The sequence below is a fragment of the Triticum urartu genome, chromosome 3, assembly GCF_003073215.2.
Source record: "Triticum urartu cultivar G1812 chromosome 3, Tu2.1, whole genome shotgun sequence".
NCBI classification, from domain to species: Eukaryota; Viridiplantae; Streptophyta; class Magnoliopsida; order Poales; family Poaceae; genus Triticum; species Triticum urartu.
Window position 1 is genome coordinate 731,120,203 of NC_053024.1, and position 23,845 is coordinate 731,144,047.

Below are 23,845 nucleotides of genomic sequence, written 5' to 3' on the forward strand. Positions count from 1 at the left end.
GTGGCTACAGAGGCTTGCGGCGGCGGAACTCCCGATCTATTCTGTTCCCCGATGTTTTTAGGGTATATGGATATATATAGGCAAAAGAAGTCGGTAAGGGGAGCCACGAGGGGCCCATGAGGGTGGGGGGCGCGCCCAGGGGGCAGGCGCGCCTCCCTGCCTCGTGGCCACCTCGAAGCTTCCCTGACTTCAACTCCAAGTCTCCTGGATCACGTTCGTTCCAAAAATCATGCTCCCGAAGGTTTCATTCCGTTTGGACTCCGTTTGATATTCATTTTCTACGAAACACTGAAACAAGGGGAAAAGCAGAAACTGGCACTGGGCTCTAGGTTAATAGGTTAGTCCCAAAAATAATATAAAAGTGCATAGTAAAGCCCATTAAACATCCAAAACAGATAATATAATAGCATGGAACAATCAAAAATTATAGATACGTTGGAGACGTATCAGGTTTGAACCCTCTCACTGGTTGTACCAACGTGGCAGGCCTTTGAGGCTAAGTTACTTCAACACCTCAGGCGTGGGTGAGTACCTTTGTTAAAAAGGACCTTGTATTTTCCCTTTCAAGGGTAAGGTTTCAAACATATGGTGGAGGGGTCAACTGTAAAAGGAGACCCCAACTAACTCAAAAGCCGTTGAAGATTTCAGATTCAGAATAAAAACCAATGGAGAAGGAACTTGCTTGCCAAGCCGAAGACGTCATTCGAAGAAGCCAATCCAAGGATGGAGCAGCAGTCTTCGGCTTTGAAGACCAGTTCAGGGGCTACACATGGTGTCCTGGACTGTGCCAACCTATATGGCCCATGGTCCATGGGGCGGGCTTATGGCCCGCCGATCACTAAAAGGAAGGACTACCGAAGCTACAAACCCCAACGTGATCTAGATGGAAACCTCCAAAGACTTCGCGTGTACCTCAAGGGTTGCTCTCTAGTAGGAATGTTGACAACCGACCGTATGTGTAAACCTAGTTACCCTAGGTGCATATATATAAAAGCCAAAGGGTTTAGTTTTCAGAGGCACATTTACCAGCCTTAAGGTTTAGAACACATCATCCGATCTTGAGGTAGATCATCTTGTACTCTATACTCCCTCACAATAATAGAATCAAAGTAGCATGTAAAGCTTTACCTCTTAGATAGGGCCCGGACCTGTATAAAGATCGTCTCCCTTCTTCTCGTGTAACCATTGTTCCTAGACGTATGTTCGGGACCCTCTACTCGAGATCCGATGGTTTTAGCACCGACACCGTCTGGCTACCGGTCTTGCTCCCTTGGGAGGCACACCGGACCGACGCCATGCGGCGCCATGAATGCATCCACACCAAGGACCGGAGGAGGTGCCCATCGGACCAAAGGTTTTGGACCCTAATATGTGTCACACGTGTGTCACGAAGCAATTTCGCTCACACATCTTTTTAGCCACCCATTGTGACACGTCAGCCTTTTTGTTTTTTTCAACATTCATGCCAATAAGTAAAAAAATAAATGATGCCAGCGGGAATCTTTTGAGTTTTTTGAACTTTAAAATGTTTTATCTCTTACATGAAAAATCCGATTGAAAATCCATGTTCATCATTAAATCCGTCGCGACGAGGACTTTGAAATTAGATCCCATATCTATATGTTTCAATGATATATTTTGCCGGTTAAAAGTTGTCATGTCTATTGCGAATAAATTTTCATGGTGTTTACACTCAAGTTGCCATGATGTGTTTCGACTACTTTTTTTCTACGTTTAAAGTAAATTTTGACATGTTATAATAAAGGGAATTAAGAAACTAAATTTCCCATGAAGAATTATTAGAATTTGCGATGATCCATGAAATAATTTCGACATGGTTCATAATTGAAAAGAAATCCATCATCAATTACTTTAAAAATGCATTGTCAATGACTAAAATTGGTCATGAACCAGAAACTAAAATTGCCATGGTGAATTACTTAGATTTTCCATGATACCTGCACTAAAATTTGCCTTGCTTCATACAAAACATAATTTCCATGATCAAAATACTAGAATTGCCATAGTCAAAACACTAAAATTGCCGTGATCTATAAACTAAAATTGCCATGGTGAATTATTAAAAATTGCCATGATACATGAATTAAATTTGTTGTGGTTAATTACTAAAAATTGTCATGGTCAATTAATAAAATTAACTTGAAAAGTAGTTGAAATACAATGGTAGCTTTAAATCTAGAAAAAAATAGATGAAACATATAATGGTAACTTTAGTTTAAACACTATGGCAACTTCAGTATAAGGTCATGACAATTTTTGGCCCCAAAAGAAACATGTCAAAACATATCAATATGGATCTAATTTTGGAGACCTTGTCGAGACAGATTTAATGATGAAAATGAATTTTTTATTTGAGAGATAAAACATTTTTATGTCCGAAAAAGCAAAAAAATCTGCTGATGTCATCTGTTTGATGTGGCAAAACGGATAGTAATGAGGGTGTTTGGACCATGTTTCTTCGTGCCGCACGTGTGTCACTAATCATTTGGGAAGGTTTTGCGTGTGACCATGTGGGCCCTTATGGTCAGCCATACAGTGCGGGCGCGTTTGGACAATATGGGCCAGATATGGGGATTGCAGGTCAGTCCATGCATTTGGACCATGGGGCGTCCGGTTGGGTGACAATTTCGCGTCCGAGAAGTGAAAAGGCAGGCTGCGTTTGAGGCGTCCAGTTTTTTTAAACGGAGGAAAAATATTTGCCTCATCAATTAATTAAGAAGAAGAGAATTGCCCAGTTAATTTTCGGAAAGCCAGGCGAAAACCGATACAAACAACCCGAAACAGGCTACTCGGGAAGCACCAAACACCGTGACCACACAGACAACCCGTCATATGCTCCTAACCCACAACAATCGTACCTCACCACACTTGCACAACTCAACAGAACCCTGACAAGAATAGCAACAACGATGAGTCGGACAATCAAAGTCACATCGACAACACAAGAAACTAAGCATCATCTATCAAGAAACCGCAGACGCCTTCCCATTAACGCACATACCGGCCACATCAATATCCTCAACCACATGCACCTCCGACCTGAAGGACTCAGAAGACGCCTCTGGATGCTCACATGACAGACATGAATCATCTCCCTCACACGAGGTCACTAGTGAGTCCACCTTCATGTGCTTCACTGACAAAAGCGAAGCAGAGCTCATACATCGCTCCCTAATCTCGGGCATGATTTGCAGCACCGGAGCCATGAGCATGGCGATGGACTCGTCTTGAGTGCTACATAACACAGGGGGCGAGATAGACATCGACGACGAAATGTTCCCAACACGGGGGGAGAAACAACCATATAACTTTGCCTCCTTGTCCTCCTCGGAGCAAACACCAACTGCAATAGGAGGATGTGGCGTCATAGCAGTCGGCAGCATAGCCGGCACAAGGGAGAGTCTACTCAGAGCAACCTCCGCCCGCTCCAAAAAGCTCACAACCCGCACCAGGCAGCCTTGCAGCAGCACAATCTGATCAGCTAGAGCAGACTGCAGCACCACTTCAGATGAGGTTGTCGAGTCCGCCTTAGCAGATACAATAGATGCCCAGGACCCATGGTGAAGCGCCTTGGAGAGGGGCGCGAATTTCACTGGACCCTTGCATAAAGCTGAAGTAGGACCATGCATGGTGTTGACGCTGGCCACGGGCGGCGTGGCAAGGCATGCCAGCGAGCTTAGAGGACGCCAGGGATTGCGACATCCGTGTGCACGGTGACATTCTCCAAACAACGTGAGCACCGCAACGGATCTCTGCAATGAGGCACACGATGCCCATGAGCAAAGCATGGCATCTACCGTGAAGCCAAGTAGGAATGGGACGAGGAGCCATTGTCGTGGATGGCGGCGGCAATATGAGCCGATGCGGGCTGCACCGCGGCAGCACCTCCTGCCAACCCCCACCCATGTCCACCTCATGACCCACACACATCTCGTCGGAGTCGACGGCCTTGGCTGCAACCGGCGGCGTCTGAGGGGCCAGCTCCTCTTCGTCTTCGTCTTCATCATCACTGTTAGCAGCAGAGGCCCACAAAACAGATCTTCGCGCACTGGTCGGCAAACCCCCCATGCCAACGACGATGCCCTCTGCGTTAGCTGATGGAGATAGGGAGGGCAGCTCCTCTTCGCAGCCCATGCCGTTGCCATTGGCCGGGGCAACAAGAGCCGGTAGCAGCAGGCCTGTGGCGGCACTGGCAGGCGGCGGTGCCGAAGCAGCTGTTGTCACGATCTTGGAACACAGCGAGGCCTTAACACCCCAAGCTTCCTTCCTAAATCTGAAACTTGGGGGCACCGGCCGCAATCGAGGGATGGCGCCGGTAGACGGGACGCTGCCTGCAGCCGTAGTGTTCGACGCTGGCACCACACGCGCAGGCAGAGGCTGCCCTGACCTGGTCTCCACGGCCGCACCCACATCACCGGCAACCGAGGTCCGACGACCCAGCAGCTGTAGCGACATGGCAGAGGACTCGCGAGCATCTGGACTCGGGGAAGCAGAGGAGACCACGGCAGAGCTCAGCCCTCGAAGGACCGACGCTGGCGGCTAGAGGACGGCGGCTGCAGCAGTGGAAGACGGCGCTGGAGCGGCTCCCGCGGAGGAGGTTCGCGAGAGCGGCGTCGCGGTGTTGACGAGGGGACGGGGCGGCGCCGAGGCTGGTGCGGGAGAGGACGCCGCGGGGTGTCCGGATCCGGTCTCGGCGGCAGCAAGGGAGGCCCGAGGCCGGAGATCCGGCCGGCGGCGGTGCGCGGCCAGCCGCCACTTGCGCGGTCGGGAGAGCGCCATCCCGTGTTTCGCCGTGGAGATATTTCTTGTTTTACTAACTTATTTGTGGGTTGCTACTAGGCGTTCAAATTTGATTTGGAGTAAAGGGCACTTTTTTAGGATTTTCAGTCCTTTTACCTTCCAGAGCCTCTCTTTCTAAGTTATGATTTTTTTTATTGTTGTCAATTTCAATTCGTTGAGTATGAGATCACTTCCCCTTGTTTTCTCAAAACACGGATTTGGCTCAGGATTGCCCTTTTTTAATTTCAGGGTTTCTTTGAATTTGACTACGATTCAATTTGGCTTAGAGACGTATATGAGGCGTCCCGTGGTAGATCCTATAAGATGAGTTTGCATGCATAGGACTGGATGTTCGAGCGAGCTTTTCGGCTCGGCCCGAAGCTCGCTCCAGCTCGGCCCGTTACAGCTCGGCCCGATAGAATAAACGAGCGAGCAGACTTGTGAAATGAGGCCCGATTCCCGACCGAGCCGAGCCGAGTTTCGCCCGGTCCAACTCGGTGACTCGCTCGAGGCCCAGCCCAATTCCCATCAGCCTTCGTCCCATTAGGGCACGAGCGACGCAGAGAGAGCGTAGTCTCTCCTTTCTCTGTTCAGCGCCGCCGCATCCCTCTCCTCGCCGCGCCGCCACATCTCTCTCCTTGCCGCGCCGCAAAACTGGACCGATGGCGGCGAGCGATGCGGCCATTCCTCACCACCCCGAATGCAGGCGGACACTCCTCCCCTGGTTTCTCGCTGTACGTGACGAGCAGGTACTCTCTCCTTCCTTCCCATTAGTAACTCGGCGCGCACACGCTCGGCACTCAGTCACGCGCGCTCCCTTGCACTGGCGCACGGACGGCAGAGGACACACATGCTCCCTGCATGGCTGCGCAGGCACGCGATGGATGCATGGATGGATGTAGGGCTTGATGGATGGATGGATCAATGCTTCTGCTTGATTGTATAGAGTGTAGCTGTCGTCCTCCTTGCCGCGCCGGATGCCGCCGTCGTCCTCGCCGCGCCGGACACTGGACGGCTCGCTCTTGGCACCGATGGCGCCGTTCATCCCTCCTATGGTGCCTGGCCAAGCGTCCGCCGCCCGACGCCCGCAAGCACAGGCTTGCACACACATTAGCAGTGCACATGCGAGCTGCTCGAGCTGGACCGAGCCAGAGACAAAACGAGCCGAGCCTCCAAAAACAGGCTTGTTCAACCAACGAGCCGAGCCGAGCTCGGCTCGCTTTAGGCGAGCCAAAGGCCGGCTCGGACTGAACTCGGCTCGGCTCGATTCGTGTCCAGCCCTAGCATGCACGGATACTTCATGATTTGACTATATTCTCTTTCGACGCTCCGTAGTCGATTCTGATGATAACTCTCTCTCTCTCCGCATCCCCTTCGGCTGAACATGCATGATGCCTGGGCTCAAGTTACATGAAGCCTGCTCGTCCACTTGAACCTCCTGGTCACGAGCAACCCCCCCTCCCCTTCCCCACGCCCTTCTCCCTCCCCTTGCCCAAGTAGCCTTCCTTCTCCTCGGAAAGATCTGGATCTCCGCACCAAGTTTGTCAAACCAGGTGAGCCTCCGGACTCTGAATTTTGGCCGAGTCTGCATTCATCCGTAGTAGCCCATTGTTCAGGCGCCTGCCATTTCTGCGCAGAACTAACTAGTTGTGGAATGTCATTTCCATGGTTAGCTGCTCTGTTTTTGCCTTGCTGGTACAGTAGCAGAGTAGTCCATCTTGAACTTCTAGCGTTTTGATTAATCAACCCCTTGAGTTGTCTTCTGAGTTTTTACGCACATGTCAGTACGTTTATTAGTTAGCAGCTAAACAATGCATGAATAAAGTTGAGCAATTAGGTAGAAGTTTTGTGGATATTCACCCCATCAACAGACCCCTGTCATTGCTATTGTAAGCACATGGTGATAATTGAGATGTTTATGCCCTGTTGGAGCAAAGTGGTTTTCCTATTCCTGCGCTCCAAACGGGGCCTTTGTGAAATTGGATTTGTCCATTCTCCATAATCTCTATCTTTGTATAGTGTGGTGTGTGTGGGTGCGCGCACGCCTCTTTATTGAGCCACAAATAATCTATGCCCCATACAAGTCAGATCCTCTTGTTCATGAGCGTTTCAGTAAATTGGGCTCACATGGACAAGGTCACTAATGTCACCAGTTTCATTAGCTAACTAATCTCATGTGCCATAAGTTTGATCGACAGTAATGGTTCTCGTTAGCACATAAGTGCATGTAAAACTTCTTTGTTTGTCAGTCCCTCTCATATATATGACTCTCTGGTAGCTAATTAGATCTGTTACAGAACCATGCATAAGCCACTTGTTCAGTTAAGGTTCGACAAACCCTATTTGTGCAGTTAAAATATACCAGCTGAGCAAATTGAATACAGTGAACATATAGGCACTAGAGAGTCACTTGATTAAAAAATTGGTCAATTTGGTAAGCCACTGAACCTTGATTCGATGCATTGAATTATATGATGGTTAATGAGGTTTCAAGTCTACTACAGTAAATCACATAATGGAGCTTGTCTACCCCAATACATGCAGCCTTTAATTTGATATGGCGCAAAGGGATGTACAGTACTATTTTATTTCTTACTGTTAATTTGTCATGATGGTTTTGGTCTCCTAAAGTCCAAATTGTCTTTGTACAACAAACCTGTCGGTTAATACCCACTGTTTGGTGCGTGCTAATATAAATCTTTGTTAAATTTGTAACTTACTTTTTTGTATGGATATACTTGTTGTCTAATTAAATAAACTATGTCCGATCATCAGCGCAAGCAATTATTTAGTGTGATATGTGCTCAAACAGAAGGAACAACTTTTGGTTGAGTTATTGTCGTTTATAAGACAGTATACACAATATGGTGTGCATATATCAAAACCTTGCTTATATTGTGAGCATCTACTGCAATATAGGTCAGTCAAAAGTTGTCACATTTAGCAGCCCCAGTTAGTCGTACATACTATGCTGTGAACTGAAACAAATACAGCCCTGGCTATTCTGGGCCATATGCACTTTTCCCTCAGTCTTCTATTAGGAGTTTTTTTTTTCTGTGAAATTGACCCAACAAATATGTTTATAGATTCAGTTTTTCATTCTACTTGTTTGCATGACTTAAATAACACATTCACTTTTCATTATTTGTCTTTATAAGCTTTGGGGTTGAGCAAGCAATTCACAAGCTTGGAGGTAGCTGAGATGAAAAAATATTCGAAGCTTTTGGTTGTCTTGTGGATGTTTTTGCTTTTGTTAATCAGCACCGGAGATTCAACAAAGTCAGTTATCAAGTTTATAAAGGTGTGCGTCCATTTTACTCTAAAACTTCTAACTTCACTCTATTTCATTATGGTTACTTACCAAGACATAGTTTCCTATTATATTTACAGAGCGAAGATGGTGATATAATCGAGTGTGTTGATATTTACCAGCAACCATCTTTTGAGCATTTGGTTATAAAAAATGACACAAAATTTGAGGTAACGTTTGTTGTTACAATTATTTTAATTTCTTGCCTGTGAGGATATCTAAATACAAGTAGTGCCACTAGCTTATACTAGTATATCACTGTATGTAAAATAGTTGAAGTAGTAAACTTAAAAGTTGACCTATATGCAATCCATAAGTTTAAAGAAAATAGAAAAAATATTACATTTTGTGGGCACAAAACTACATTTTCTTATACCTCCTTATAGCCTTGATCACTGAGGGCAACCTAATTAACTTTATGCTTTTGTGCTGTACCAGATGCAACAGATGTTTAGCACGAATAATAAGAAAACCAATGCAACCACAAGTGCAGTGGTTCATCAAATATGGCAGAAGAGTGGAAACTGTCCAAGTGGCACAATTCCTATTAGAAGGATGACAAATAAATCTCATGTCGAGCTTGAGCAGGAACAACTCACTGCATGCAAAATAGAGGTGAGTTTACTTGATAATCACCAATTACTACTATACGCGATCTCAGATAAAGTTACATGATGATGATGTTTTATTATGATTTACCAGTTTGCTGGTATTGAAACATACCAAACTGTATATGGAGCAAGGGCGGATATAAATGCCTGGTCAATAAATGTTGAGCCAAATGAGTGGAGCGTCAGTGCAATTAATATCTACAACGAAAATGGGTCGTACATTCAGTATGGTTGGATGGTAACGTTCCTCCATATTCTTAGCATCGTGTTCTAACTTTCATTGTTAGTAGTATTACACTTGCCTTTTCATGGAAAGCTAAAAGGGTCGAGGACAAACTAAATAGTTATTGGTTCTTTCAGGTCAGTCCATCTTTATACGAAGATGATGGTGAAACGAGATTATTTATTCGCACAGTGGTACAACCTTGAATCTCTCCTTGGAAATTATAATAAAATCATATAGCACGTCATTAAATATATGTTACAGATCAATGCACCTATATGTTAAATGTATTAATCTATATGTCACTATTTAAAAATTAATGCAATTGATGCTACGTATCAATGCACCCATGGGCGGATTTAGGCCCCAGGCAAAAGGGGCAGCGGCCTGGGGCGTGAGGCCCATGTCCTTCATATACTAGTGCACTGTAGCTACAGTAAATTGCTACAGTCAACAACAGAGCTGCCTGGGCCTTGGCCCAGTTCGCCTGGGCCTTGGCTCATTCCTGGGTCCGCCACTGAATGCACCCTTTAGTTGTTCAGATGTTGACTACTAGTTTTTCGCCTTGTTAGGCTGCTACCAATAACTATACTTGTACTTCATTTTTTTTCGGAAAGAGGCATAACACTCGGAACTCTGCATCGGTTGATGCACATAACACTTAATTAATTATTGCACCGGTTACAAGATCTATATATTGCAGAAGTGATAAGGAACATATGAAGCTTCATGGGTCACATATCCTTTTCCTGTGCTCACACCTAAATCGTTGGATAAATCTCAAGCAGTTGTCTCCCACATGTTTCACTTAGAGACCATAAACACCCTTTCTCTTCCCGGCGAAGATACGAGCACGTATGGATCCAATTAAAAGCCTGGGAAATTACCTGTAAATTTTCTGGAACTTTTGTCATGTTAAAAAATAGTTATTGAGACAATTCCATATAACCAAAGTAAAAGCGCTAACTCCCACACGAATTTGAGCCTTCCACTGTTGGTAAATGTTCACCAACTAGTTGATGAACATATTCATACTACTCATAGGTGGTGGCGAATTAAACATCTTGGGCCCTAAATCACATCAGCTTGGCGGATGTTATATAGACATGGGTATTGTTTTCCCGTGTGGTGGTGGTGGGGGGGGGGGGCATCTCCTACCAAAGTATCATCCCAAAATGTTGCGGTGAGGTCATTTCCCACCACAAAACCACTCTGCAAAGAGAAGCAGTAGGCTTCTGCAAGCTCATTATCCAAGACTACCACGTTTGTTAACAGAAATAAAACTGAGGTTGAGCATACATCAATATGGTTTTTGATATCTATTTTTTTGAAAATATACTAGTTAGGATGCTTTTTTGAGACAGAATAAAAATGTACTAGCAGCATGCATATATTGGTACGGCCTTTACTTTTATGTGGACGACTTTTGAAAGCCACAAACATACTCCGATGGTACTAACAAATTACTCCTTTGGAGCTAATTCTTCAGGACCCACCTCGTGGCATTGATTGCTTCAATCTGAAATGCAATGGGTTTGTACAAATATCAAACGAGTATGCTTTTGGTGCGGCCTTAACTCCTTTATCAGAGTTTGGTGGGGGGCAGACTGAGATTCAACTCACTCTATACAAGGTAACTAAAAGTTCAAGCAGTGTAATAGGTATGTAGTTCGTATATAACTGGACCATGGGAAGTAAAAAAAATCTTTTCAAGAGCCCTAAAAATATATCATCTAAATTTAGTTTAAGGAATAGCTTCACATCTAGGGAGTATATTTTACAAAACTTTGTCTAGTTCTATGAAAACTGAGTTTAAAAAATAAAGGTCAATTTTATTAAACTATCTCTAAGATACCCTTGATTCAAATGCTCTTGGTAGGAGAACCTTGAAAAAAATTGTTCCTTACAAATTTATCTTATGTGAAATGTTTGTTTTACTTAATCTGTCTGAATCCACGATGCACTATATTTATAACTAAGAAAACCTTTTCAGAAGTATTAATTCGATGCATACTCATTTGTTGATGCAACAATATAGTACACATTTGAAATATGGATGTGAAATAACAATCTTCAATCCAAAATGACATTGCAATATATCATTTCTGTGTTTTTGAACCACACATGCATATGCATGTAGGTAAAAACGGTCATCATGAAGGTGTAGTGTGATAGCAGCATACATACGTATTCTCCCTCTATCCAAATCTAAAGGGCCTAATTTTTGAAGTTGCCTTTGACCATGGATAATAAGATTAATAAGATATGAGATGCATGATACAAAAAAGTAATTCATTAGAAACTCCTTTTGCATCCGAGCTTAACTGTATACTTTTTGTAAACATACACATCATACATTGTTTGGTCTAATCTGTGGTCAAAGATAACATTGGAAAAGTATTAGGCAGTGTATATTTGGATGGAGGGAGTATGTTATTAGTTGGGGCAGACGTTGTTTTAGTTTTGCGAATCTACTCTTTTCCCTGTATCTGCCCATGTAATTAACTAATAACACGAGCATACAGGATGAAATAACCGGGAGATGGTGCGTGATGTACAACGACCGATTACTGGGGTATTGGCCGCGGGAGCAGTTTCCACAGTTTGAGAATGGCGTGGCGGCATTTTGGGGAGGGCAGCTCTGCAACATGCATACCGGTAACAGGTACACGACGACCGAAATGGGGAGCGGCAGCCTTCCGTCAGAAGGTTATGGAAAGAGTGCCTACATCCATGGCTTGGAGGTGATGGATATGGGCCAAAACTGGAATAGGCCGCTTGAACTATATCAAAACCTCAGCTCCGATTGCTATAAGGTGGAGACGTTCAAGACCAGGGACGGCAAGGTGTCCGCTTACTTTGGAGGGACGGCTAGTATCAAGTGCTGCGGCATGTACTGCGAGTAAGAAAATCCAAGTAGACACGGCTTTGGTTTTAAGACCTCCCATTTAATTCTAATGTGTTGAATTCCGTCGCCACTTTAATTATACTGTATGTACATCATAAAATTTCTTGTCATAATCAAGCTTGACTTTTCAGTTATAAATTAGTAAACTTCTATGTTTTTCTGTTTCCTACTGTGCATATTGTCGGCTTCCTTAAAACTGCATTTTTTATAGAGTGATGTCTTTGGATTTTTCTTTAATGAGTGTGTTCTCTTCATCGTTTAATGTATGCCACCATATATTACTTATTATTAAAACAAATAGTAATCTGGCTTGCGCAAGTGTGCGGGCATCATCTCTATTCATTTTTAATGATCAAAATACATAGTCCCATATATAATTTTTTTGAGGGAACGCATTATATAGATATTTAGTACTCCCTCTGTGTATTAGTTTACGGAGGGAGTAGTATGATATGTGAGGGAATATTGTTGTCAAAGATACTCCATATGTTATCTTCACCAAGTGACTCTTCGTTGGAAAATTTAAAATGTAATGCCTTTTCGTTTGATTGTATGTTTTGGTTTTGCCAAAGGAAAATAATAAGATATGTAAATGCTAGGTAGAAAACTTGAACATGAAAAAAATATATTCTTTCTACGCAGCTTAGTGATTAATCGCAAGACGACTATTTTATTTACCCAAGGGTGTATGAAACTAAATAACAATTCACATTTAAATTATTGTTGAATATAAAGTATATCTTAATCAAGAGTTCTAAATGCCATGTTATAGTTGATAAAACAAAATAATGTGAATTTATACCATCAACCACTCCATTGTGCTTAGTGCCCTGACATTTGTGTTAACCTTTTCTCTCATAGTTATGTAAACCATCCTGTTGTTCACATGCGCCCGCTTCTTTCAATTTTCCAGCAGTGTACCTCTCCAGAAATGCTAAGTTAGTGCTGAGAGCATAATCCAATTTTTAAGTGTATTTTCAGTGCTATCTATTAAAAAAATTACCAAGATTGTAAATGAAATCCTCCCTTCACAATGGGCATCACAGTTAAATCTATACCTAATAATAAAGGAAGGCATGTTTCACAAATATTTTGGTCCGTTCACATACATTATATTTTATGAGGTTTATTCTATTCGAGGTGGTACTATTTTTTTTAGGCCGAGGTGGTACTAATTTTTCGGAAGCAAGAGATTGTTGTCACTTTGTATTTGCGGAGCTGTGATGTGCCAGCCCTTCACATAGGCAGAAGTTGTACAGAAGTCAAAAATATCACAAGATATAAAACTGGGAAGCGGGCATTTGAAACCAGAAATGTTAGATGGAGTAGAGAGGATTTCTTGGAATTGATGATGGATATTTTATTGAGCCTCTCCGGCAGTTTATATAGAGTATAAGGCTTGGAGGGAATGAAGCCTCTTGTAGAGATAAGGCAGGAGATGATTACAAATCATAGTCTACCATATACAAATATATGCCTATATACTCTAACATCCCTCTGAAGTCGTAGCGGTAGCGCCGCAGACAATAGGAGCGTCGTGGACGGTCAGACTGGAGAGAATAGCAGCCGATGGGCTGACATCCCCCTGTAGTCGTAGCTGGAGTGTTGTGGACGATGTCGCGTCGCGGATGCGTTGACTGTAGAGGAAGCGGACGAGTTGCTCAAGTGGGGTGGTAGCCCTTTGTGCCGTTGTCGAGGTAGCCGAGAGCAAGGGTGGTGTAGCTGCGGTCGAGGTTGCCGTGCGAGGTAGCCGAGAGCAAGGGTGGTGTAGCCGTGGTCGATGTCTAGTCGGGGAGGCCGGTGTCGAGGTAGTCACCGTGGAGCCGTGGGCACAAGGAGGCGCCAAATTAGCCATGGGCGCACTGGTGTCAAAGTAGTGGTGCGCCAGAAAGAAGATGATGTTGACGAGGCGTCATGTCGGGTTTGCCAAACTTGGGGATACGTCGTGAGCGAAGGCCTGCGTCAGTGTTGCCCGCACCGGGAATGCGTAGACGGACGAAGTCGGTGTTGACGATGCACTGCTCCAGGCTTGCCAGGCCTGGGAACACATTGGGGACGAAGGCACGCGTCGGTGTTGCCAGCGTTGGGCATGCTTAGACGGGGACCTGCACAAGTTGTATGCCTTTTCGGAGGAATCGTAGGGGGCGGCAGAGAAGTACTCGACGACGTTTGCGGCGCCAATCGGCGCGGGGCCAATGTCGCCAACGATAGTAGGAGTAGACGAAGTGGTCGGGGAAGAGGACGGCGACGCTAGCAATGAGCTGGTGCTGGACGAAGACGAAGGGGGATTGGACGGGCGACGCGGCTCGGGTGAGCGAGCGGTAGCAGCATCAAAGAAGAGCGGTGTCGGCAGCTTGACGGTGGCGGCGGCTGGGTTAGGAGTGCGATGGTGATGCTCAAACTAGGCGGGGAAGAACCTGACAGCGTGACGAAGACCGGCGCGGACGATAGTGTTCTGATACGTCTCCAACTTATCTATAATTATGTTATCTATTTTGGATGTTTTATATGCATTATTATGCTATTTTATATTATTTTTGGGACTAACTTATTAACCCAGAGCCTAGTGCCAGTTTCTGTTATTTCCTTATTTTTGAGTTTTACAGAAAAGGAATATCAAACAGAGTCCAAACAAAATAAAACTTTACGATGATTTTTCTTGGACCAGAAGACACACGTAGGACTTGGAGACAAAGGCAGAAGAGTCCCGAGGGCTCCACAAGCCCTTAGGGCGTGCCCTAGGGGGGGGCGTCCCCTGGCTTGTGGGCCCAACATGACTCCTCTAACCCTAATTCTTGGCCTATAAATTCCCAAATATTCTCAAACCAACAGAAGCGTCCACCAAAATACTTTTCCGCCACCGCAAGCCTCTGTTTCCACGAGATCCCATCTTGGGGCCTTTTCCGGCATCCCGCCAGAGGGGGATTCGATCACGGAGGGCATCTACATCAACCCTAGTGCCCCTCCAATGAAGCGTGAGTAGTTTACCACAAACCTAATGGTCCATAGCTAGTAGCTAGATGGCTTCTTCTCTCTCTTTGATCTTCAATACAATGTTCTCCTCGATGTTCTTGGATACCTATCTGATGTAATCTTATTTTGCGGTGTGTTTCTCGAGATCGATGAATTGTGGATTTATGATCAGATTATCTATGAATATTATTTGAATCTTCTCTAACTTCTTATATGCATGATTTGATATCTTTTTATTTCTCTTCGAATTATCGATTTGGTTTGGCCAATTGGATTGGTTTTTCTTGCAATGGGAGAGGTGCTTAGTTTTGGGTTCAATCTTGTGGTGTCCTAACCCAGTGACAAAGTAGGGGTAGCGAGGCATGTATTTGTGTTGTTGCCATCAAGGGTAAAAAGATGGGGTTTTCATCATATTGTTTGAGTTTATCCCTCTACATCATGTCATCTTACTTAAGGCGTTACTCCGTTCTTTATGAACTTAATACTCTAGATGCATGTTTGATAGCGGTCGATGTGTGGAGTAATAGTTGTAGATGCAGGCAGGAGTCGGTCTACTTGAAGCGGACATGATGCCTATATTCATAATCATTACCTTGGATATCGTCATAACTTTGTGATTTTCTATCAATTGCTCGACAATAATTTGTTCACCCACCGTATTATTTTCCTTCAAGAGAGAAGCCTCTAGTGAAACCTATGGCCCCCGAGTCTATTTTCCATCATATATTTTCAGATCTATAAACCAAAAATACCTTGCTGCAATTTATTTACTTTTACGTTTTAGGTTTGTTTGTGCTTCGCCATAAAAAAGTGTCAACCTCCATTTATCCTTGTCCGGTTCATCCACAGAGCAGTCAATGTGATAAACAGAATAACCAAGAATTTCAATCTTTATTGGGTTGTTCCAAAAAATCCCTAAACCTCCACTCCTTCCTTGGCTACTTACAACATAGCCATTATCATAGCCAATAGATCCTGCTAAGTTTTCTACCCTCGTTCTATCTATCTGAGTCATGACAATACATAGAAAGGTAGGGGCAAAGTTTCGCGCTAAATCGCGTAGTTCTCGAACTGTCGCGGCCTTGCCCGCCCCACGACAGTTCCAACTTAGAATACTCATTGTGCCCGGCGACACTCCTCGCGGGAGCCCGCTGATGCTGCATTTGGTGTTGTTGTATCCTCTGGACCTTTCTTATATTCGCTTGGGACTGCCGTCATTTCCAGCTCACCATCGGCCCTTGATTTCTTCGGCCTCTTGCTCTCCTTTCTGGGCGAAACATAGACAGGCGGGAGGGGGGGGGACTAGTGCCTGAGCGACCACTAGCTCCCTTGACATATTCCCTTTTGCCCCGTTTGCATCAGACGTACTTGCTCCGTTCTCAACAGAGGTTCTTTTATTTGAAAGCTACACCTGATTTTGCTCCACCCCTCTTCCAATGGGAGTTTGCCTATGTCAACCCCATCGTCTTTCTCTCTGTCCACCATTGATGCTTCGTTGGTGTTGTTCTGTTGCTGGTGTGCATTAAAGCGCCATCTCTGATTCGGGTGGTAAGCTTCACGTCCCCTTCCACATCCTCCTGATCTAGCTCCTCCTCTTCCGCGCTGCGGCGTGAAGTTTCCCCGACCAGCGGGCCTGAAATGGGTGATATCAGCATACAGAAACTCCCCCCACTCAAACATTGATTCATCATGCTCCCCATCACCACACTCCTCATGCCAATGCCCAAACTCTCCACAGTTATAGCAGAAGATGGGTAGCTTTTCGTATTTAACCCGATACCTGACCCTTTCCTCCCCCTTCGTCCCTGTGACAAACCTCTTAATCTTTGCGTTAATGTTGAGCTTCACCCTCACCCTGACAAACTCTCCAAAGAAGCCTGCAGGTAGCTTCAATTGTACCTCTTGCACCTCCCCGATCTTAGATGCCAAGCCTCTGACCACTGGTTCAATCAAGAACTTGTCGGGGAGACAATGGATTTGTGCCCAAACAGCTAATTTATCCAGCTTGAACGAATCTGGGTTTTTAAAGCCATCGTACTCCTTCATTATGACCGCCTGATCTCTGAACAGCCATGGACCCTCTGACATCGCCTTGTTCCAGTCCCCTAAACAGCCAAATTGTGCCGTGAAGAGATTCTCACGGATTTTCCTCCAGACCACCGGTCGTGCCGGATTCTAGGCCGCCCTCATATCCCCATATAGAGCGTTGGGACTAAAGGTTTTTGGTGTATGGACTCTAACGATCGCCAGCCACTTCGCCGGTTCCGCCATGTCCAGCAGTTCTTCCTCCCAGATGAAATCCTCCTCCTCCTCTTCCTGCAAGGTGAGCCTCGCAAGCAGTTCCTCAGTGGTTTCCTCTCCCTTCATCTTCTGCGATCTTGCGTTGTCCGCCATCTCTCCCGATCCGATCCATACCAGCTGACTCCGCCTCCCTCTTGACGAGACAGAGGAAGAAAAGCAGCCCCGATCCTAGTACCGCCGAACAGATCGACAAGTAGTGGGAGATTATGGATTCCGGCGGGGGCTGCCCGGAGATCGACAAGTAGTGGGAGATTATGGATTCCAGCGGGGGCTGCCGGAAGAGATCGAAACCCTAGGTTTTCCGCCTAGGGGATACGGCCGTTTCTTCTGTTACGTGGGTGATGCAAAGGACGCACGATCGAAACAGAGATCCCACGGCACATATGGACCGGCCCAAACTTCGGCCGGCCTGCCGGCTACAAACATTTACCTTGTTATGGAGGGAAGAGATAACGCTGCGATCTACGCTTCGCTTGGCCGGTCGGCCAATGGGAATCATTAGCCATAAAGTTTGCCTATTGCCCTCTCATACCACTAAAAAAACTCATACCAAAAAGTACAACACTTTCTTCAAAGTCAAAACAGAACTGAACTCCATCACACTGTCGTCCCGGCTGCTGCCGGCGACGCGATGGGGTCTGCTCCACCTCCGCACTGAGAGCATCTCCAGCCATGCCCCCAACAGGCCCTCCCAGGCGATTTTTCGGCGCCGGCGCCCAAATATCGGCCCAGTCGCGCCCCCAGGAGCCCGTTTTTCGCCGGTTTGGGCCGAAATTGGCGCCGGCGGACCCAGGGCGAACCCGGCGCGCTGGAGGGCGCCCAGTGGCGCCGGGCAAGCGGTTTTGGCGCGAAAGCGGATGGGCCTGCCAAGTCAGCGAGACGCTGCTTCGTCGCCCTCATCGCCTCGGTTCCCGCAGGAATCAATGCGAAGGTTGCCGCGCCGGTCAGCCTCCATTGACGCCTCACGGGCGGTGCAGTGAACGCGCGTGAACGCGCTGCGACACGTGTCCAGCCATGCGTCGCCCGGCATGCAACCCGTCACCGCCCCGCGATGGCTATAAAAGGCGACCTCCCCGCCGATGGACGCCACAGCTCTCACTCCCCCCCCTCCCCGGCATAGATAGCAACACTCCCCTCTTCCCGCCGACGAGAAAGATGGCCGAGAGGTACCCAGGCGATGGAGCGGCGGCGAACGTCTCCGGCCGCCGCCACCTCGCAAGAGCCGAAGGCGCGCCTGCTCTACGAGGCCGAGTACCCGGCGCCCCCGGACATGTGGGTGCCAGGGACGTGGAGGTTGAGCGCGGCGGCGTCCCGGTGCCACCGGTGCCCAAAGGGGCGGCGCGGCGGGCCGAGATCGCCCGCATCCGCTCGTCCCTGATGGAGGAGCAGCGGCACAAGCCGCGCTGCGCCGTCGACAGCCACACCCTTTGGACCATGTACTTCCAACGCCGCCGCGAGGAGCAGCTCGCCTCCACCAAGGGCGTCATCCTGCGGGGCCGCCTCAACGCCGACGGGCGGCACAAGTGGTGGGGCGTGCCCGGCCGCACCCTCGAGGCCATCTTCGACCACATTGAGTGCAGCAACGTGACGCGCCTCGAGTACCCGCCGCGGCCGTCCTTCTCTCGCCGCCGCGGTGGATGAAGCCGGGGTCGTCCTCGTTGTCGGGCTCCGGCTCGCCGGCCACGCTCCGCCCCGTCAAGCCCGAGCCGGAGGAGATGCCGCTCGGGCGCCGCACCCGCAGCGGCGCCCTCGTCATCAACGAGGGTGCCCGGCCCACCCCGCCCGCTCTGGCTCTGGGGAGGCGCTCCCTCCGCCTAGTCCGGCTGAAGCCCAAACCGGGGCTGCTCTCGGTGAAGCCGGAGCATGTCGAGATGGCAGCCCCCGACGACGAGTCCACCCTCAAGTGGGCGAAGGAGGACTACGTCCGGGAGCAGGTCCGCCGCCAGCGCCGGGCATACGCGGAGCTCCAGGCCCGGCGCCATGGGCACTAGGAGGGCGGCGTCATCGTCCTCGACAATGATGAGGAGGACGGGCCATCCAGCGCGCCACCACGCCTCGGTGACCCTGGCCAGGGCTGCAGCAGGGACGGCGCCGGCCCAAGCCAGCCGCGCGATGATGACGACAATGACGACGGCGGCGACTACACCCGCTTCTACAGCCTTCTCGGCATGTAGACGACGGCTGCGGCGACGGCGGTGGCGGCAAGGCGTAGTTTAGGCATAGTTTGCATGTTTTCATGTTTTCTGTTCAAATTTCAACGAAGTTTCGCCGAGTTCGTGCAAAAGTCTCCGAGTTTGCACATATTTTCGTACACAATATCACCGAACCCGGGACGACCTGTGGGCTGACGACTGGGAGCTAGGTCGCCCCCACGCGCCAATCTAGCGCCGGCTCGCCCCCAGGAGGCTGATGGTTAGGTGGACAGTGGTATCCCCAACCCACTAGGGTTCAAATCCTGGTGCTCGCATTATTCCTGGATTTATTTCAGGATTTCCGGCGATGCGCTTTCAGTGGGAGGAGACGTTCCCGTCGATGACGAGGCGCCTACGGTGACTTCGTAAATCTCAAGATGATGTGCCGGCTCAGTCTTTCGGAGGTGCTCATAGGGGTTAGTGGACCAAGCTCCAGGAGGAACTCGCCGTGCCCAACCGCCGGTCCTTCCTCAACACATCCACCGGCGAGTGTGTCCAGGTGGACCCTCGAGCTCCATGTCCACAACCTGCTCAGCCTCACCACTGAGGGCCTCGTCATCCTGATCCATGAACCCAAACACGTCCGCCTACTCAACCGGCTTACCCTCCACCTCCTCATAGACCTCCCACCAGTTGCCATGCTGATGCCTCCAGAAGATGGCCTTCTTGGCATGCTCTGCTCTTTGAATGGCTTAACTGCCAGTGGCTCTGGGATTGCCTCAACAGTGGTGCTCTCTTCAACGAATTCCGCATGTTTGGTATGACCAAGCCTTGCGATGGCCAGTGGATGTCACTATCCTACCATGATGATTGGTGGGAGTTAGCACCCATAATCTTCGTAGAATGCTTCTACTGCGTCAATCAAGGTGCTCTCATGGTGCTGGAGATAAGCCCACCACGGCTGGAGGTGGCTTATAAGCTGCATATCCTGGTTTCCCACGAAAGAGATACCATGCACCTCAGGGACAACTGCTGGTTCACCGCATGCTCTCTGGCCCCCATCGATAATCTTAGGCCGAGCTATGACCTGATCCGGCAGAACTAGTCGCAAGGACACTATTCCTGGTCAATAGCCTAGGTGGAGGTCGAGCATTCTCATGGGCATGCATAATTTACTCTCTGTACCTATCAAGGTTTCCCCTCTGGCTCAATCACCGGTGGCACCATTTACCCGAGCTTCGAAATCAACAAGGGGTACAAGGTCGAGGCTTACCATCTTGTTGATAAAAGCATCACATCTGCCGCCAACTCCATCCTGGATGGCTTGTTAACACAGCCACAGACTCTTGTGGACTGCCTCACCATTAGCTGTTAACGCTGAATATTGTGTTCCATCACCTGGCTTTAGGTTATCTTGTTATTATTTAGTTATGGCTGTTCTTCTTATTTTTGCTGGTTGCCATTGTGTTAGCTGTAAGCATGGTTTTCCTTGAAGCCAAACCCTTCTTTTTATGTTTCCATTGTGAAATTAGGTTAGTTAAAAAACAGAACGAAAAACCAGTAGCAACAATGTGATGTGAGACGCTGTCCAAACAAGCCCCTGTCTTGCATTACCGGACGAGTTTCCATCTTGAACTCAAACTCTTTGAAAACACATTACTTATTTTACTTTTTTTTCTTTCAAGAATCATCATTGAGGAGGCACAATCATATAACTACAGTTCGGAAATCTGAATTCTAATTTTATCTCTGCTCTTTTGTGGACCCTTATAAAGTTGTTTTGTGATCTTGAAAGAATTATCAAGTTTTTTGGTAATTATGTAGATCGGTTTAGTTGTAGCTTACTGTTTGTCTTTCTCACTTATCACTGTACTGCTTGTTCTAGCATTATTTTTTCTGAGGGTAGTGTCAAGACGGGTGGTATTGAAAATGGAAGATGCAGTCAGCAATCCTGATTTTGAATCATTTTTTCCAGTTTCTTGTGCAGATAGCAATCAGTTTTAAGAACCATGCTAAAATCATTGTCATCTTTCTGAAAATAGTGAAAATACTAGTTTATGGCTTTATGCTTATGCTTTAATCCTTTCTTTCTAGGTAACGTACGGTTCATATTTAAGAGTTCTTCATGAAAACTTGTACTGCCACTTCTGGTATTAGTTTTGGAGTTTGGGGTTATAATATCCAATAATTTGTGTCTTAGTTTGCCATTTACACCTTGCGAAGAGGAACCAGAGCAAAAGGTAGGGGAACTATTGACACAAAAGAACGTTCTTGGCAGAGTAAACTGAACCATGGAAATGATTCGTATCACGGTCCTCGTATGGATCACACGAGTGGACGAATACTTTGAGTTTAACAAGCCAGGAACTACATGCCTAATTTAGCTCAGGAACCTCGGGATCCTTTTTGACAACTTATCATACGACAAAAAGTTTGCAGAGATAAATTCTACAACCTGAATTACAGTACTTATTTCTTTCAAGCTCACGTGAATAACAGGAGTTCCGCAAGGCGCAGCGGTTAACATAACTGCACTTCAGGACATAACATTATAAGAAATCAAATGGCTGGCTGCAACATACTTATTTCTTTCAAGCTCACGTGACATACGTAAGAGGGTCAGCCAGCAAGGAGTGTAGCGGCCGTAAGAAGCAGGATGGCGAGGAGCAGTGACAAACGGCTCGGTGCTGCGGCTGCAGAGCGCGATGGTGGCGACAGTGGTGGCGGCAGCAGTGGCGATGGAGGCGGCAGCGGTGGCGACGGAGGCGGAAACGGCTGATGGTCGATTGGCGTTGGTGTGGTCGGCAGCCCGTGCTCCGGACGGTCAAGATGAGGAGATGGCGGAGACGGACTCCGGGCAGCCTCAGCTGCAGCGCAGATTAATTAGTTGTAGTTCGCACAAGAAAATATGGTCGGCGTAGAATAAAATAGATGCAGCATGCATATATACCGAAATCGAATAGCTTGGCCGGGCGGTACTTACGCAGTGGAGTATTACTTACCTACACAAGGCGCACCATACACGATTGGGACACATGTGCGCGGCTCCGTGACTAGTCCTGGAAGCTGCTGGGTCTGGGTCTGGGTGGTGATCAGCCCAAGCAGTAGCAGGAGGAGAAGAACAGAGAGGCGCCTCTGCTGCTGCATCGCTAGCTGTTGAGGTTTTGGAGGTAGAAGTAGCTAGAACCTCTTCTCAGGCAAGACTATATATATATGCATGTCGTTGTTGCGGAAGTGACTGAAGGATGGAGATTGATCGAACTAAGATCGAGTTGATTGATTAAGCCCAGTAAAACTAGTATACTAGGGCACCACGGTTCGATTCGTGTGTGGTGTGTGGTGTGTGATGCGTCCAGCATGCGTGTACCATGGAGTCAAACAAGCGATGTCATACATAACCCGTAGTACCGCCGCACCAGCTATACACGCTGGTTGTTGAGCTACCCTCCTTTGCTGCTGCGAACATTATTTGATGCCGATTTTGTGGGACATCTTTTCCTATCAGTTACAACAGAATCTGTGGGACACTAGGTAGTACAGCCTATATCATTTCACGTGGTAGTACTTGTTTTTATACTGTCTGCAAGCCAGGAGGAAGTTAGAGAGAACGGACGGACGTGCAATCATCTTTTGGGTGGCCGCTGTTCGTCGAATCGTCGTGGCAACGTGGGAGGGAAGGCAACGGGAGCAGGGCAAGGGAGAAAATAAATAAACGGACGGACTGCATTTTTGTCCTAATTTGATGTTCTAGATGTTATATATTTCTATATACTACAAAAAATGCAGGACATTGATTATTTTGAAGCGGAGTTAGTACTAAGAGCATCTACAACCACGGGTAGTACCTTATTTGAGTTATCAAACGCCCGCGTACGAGTCCCGGTGTGTCCACGGACAGTGACCAGACGAACCCCATATTGCAACTCTAACAATCATAGTATGCATTTTTATATTAGCATTTTCGTACAAAACCATGTAAAAGGCTCCTTGTCGGACTCCAACTCGACGCAGAACCCATCGATTTCCGCCCTGCAACGGTGGAGGGTAAGGCGGTTGCCCTCCACCTGGGCCTCGGACTTGAAGGAGTCGAGGATGGCCTGCTGCTCCGTCGCCTCCTCCGCCTGGGCCAGCTCGAACTCCGCCATGGAGTTGCCCATGTCGGAGCCCCCAGGCGCTAGATTTGCCGCCATCACCTCCTCCGGCTCCTCCTTCTCTGTGCCCTCCTCCTCCGGTTCTGCCTTCTTCGCGTCCATGGCAGCATCCTCCTACTCCTTCGACGGCTGCGGTGAATCCGGAAGCAGGCCAGCAGCGATCCAAGCATCGCGCCTGGCCCGGATCTCCTCCGATAGCTGCAGCCGCCGCTTCGGTGTCAACATAGCATAGGTGGTGATTCTTTGCCAGGCCACGGCTAGCAGCCGACAATGAGCAGAAGGATGATGGAGACATGGAGGGGACGGAGAGGGAAGAAATGGGGACGGACGGGCTGATGGTGTCCTGGACGAAGGGGTGCCAACCTATACGGCCCATAGTCCATCCGCCAGGCTTATGGCCTTACGATCACTAAAAGGATGGACTATTGAAGCTACA

The 23,845-nt window shown here is 47.5% G+C and overlaps 2 protein-coding genes across 3 annotated transcripts; one reads left to right on the forward strand and one right to left on the reverse strand.

Moving 5' to 3' along the window:
* The first annotated feature begins 6,168 nt into the window (after positions 1 to 6,168).
* Positions 6,169 to 12,008, forward strand: LOC125549495. 2 transcript variants are annotated; one of them, XM_048712900.1, is made up of 8 exons: positions 6,170 to 6,353; positions 7,959 to 8,101; positions 8,191 to 8,280; positions 8,549 to 8,725; positions 8,813 to 8,959; positions 9,082 to 9,138; positions 10,434 to 10,577; positions 11,470 to 12,008. In XM_048712900.1, the coding sequence occupies exons 2-8, from the start codon at positions 8,003 to 8,005 to the stop codon at positions 11,848 to 11,850; spliced, it is 1,095 nt and encodes a 364-aa protein (XP_048568857.1). In that variant the 5' UTR covers positions 6,170 to 6,353; positions 7,959 to 8,002; the 3' UTR covers positions 11,851 to 12,008. The 2 variants fall into 2 exon arrangements, with proteins under 2 accessions (XP_048568858.1, XP_048568857.1); XM_048712901.1 differs by lacking the exon at positions 9,082 to 9,138 and having other exon boundaries at positions 6,169 to 6,353.
* A 9,548-nt stretch (positions 12,009 to 21,556) lies between these two features.
* Positions 21,557 to 22,527, reverse strand: LOC125549496 (acrosin-like). Its single transcript, XM_048712902.1, has 2 exons — positions 22,261 to 22,527; positions 21,557 to 22,125 (listed from the first exon to the last, which is right to left on the reverse strand). The coding sequence occupies exons 1-2, from the start codon at positions 22,403 to 22,405 to the stop codon at positions 21,878 to 21,880; spliced, it is 393 nt and encodes a 130-aa protein (XP_048568859.1). The 5' UTR covers positions 22,406 to 22,527; the 3' UTR covers positions 21,557 to 21,877.
* Positions 22,528 to 23,845: the final 1,318 nt, after the last annotated feature.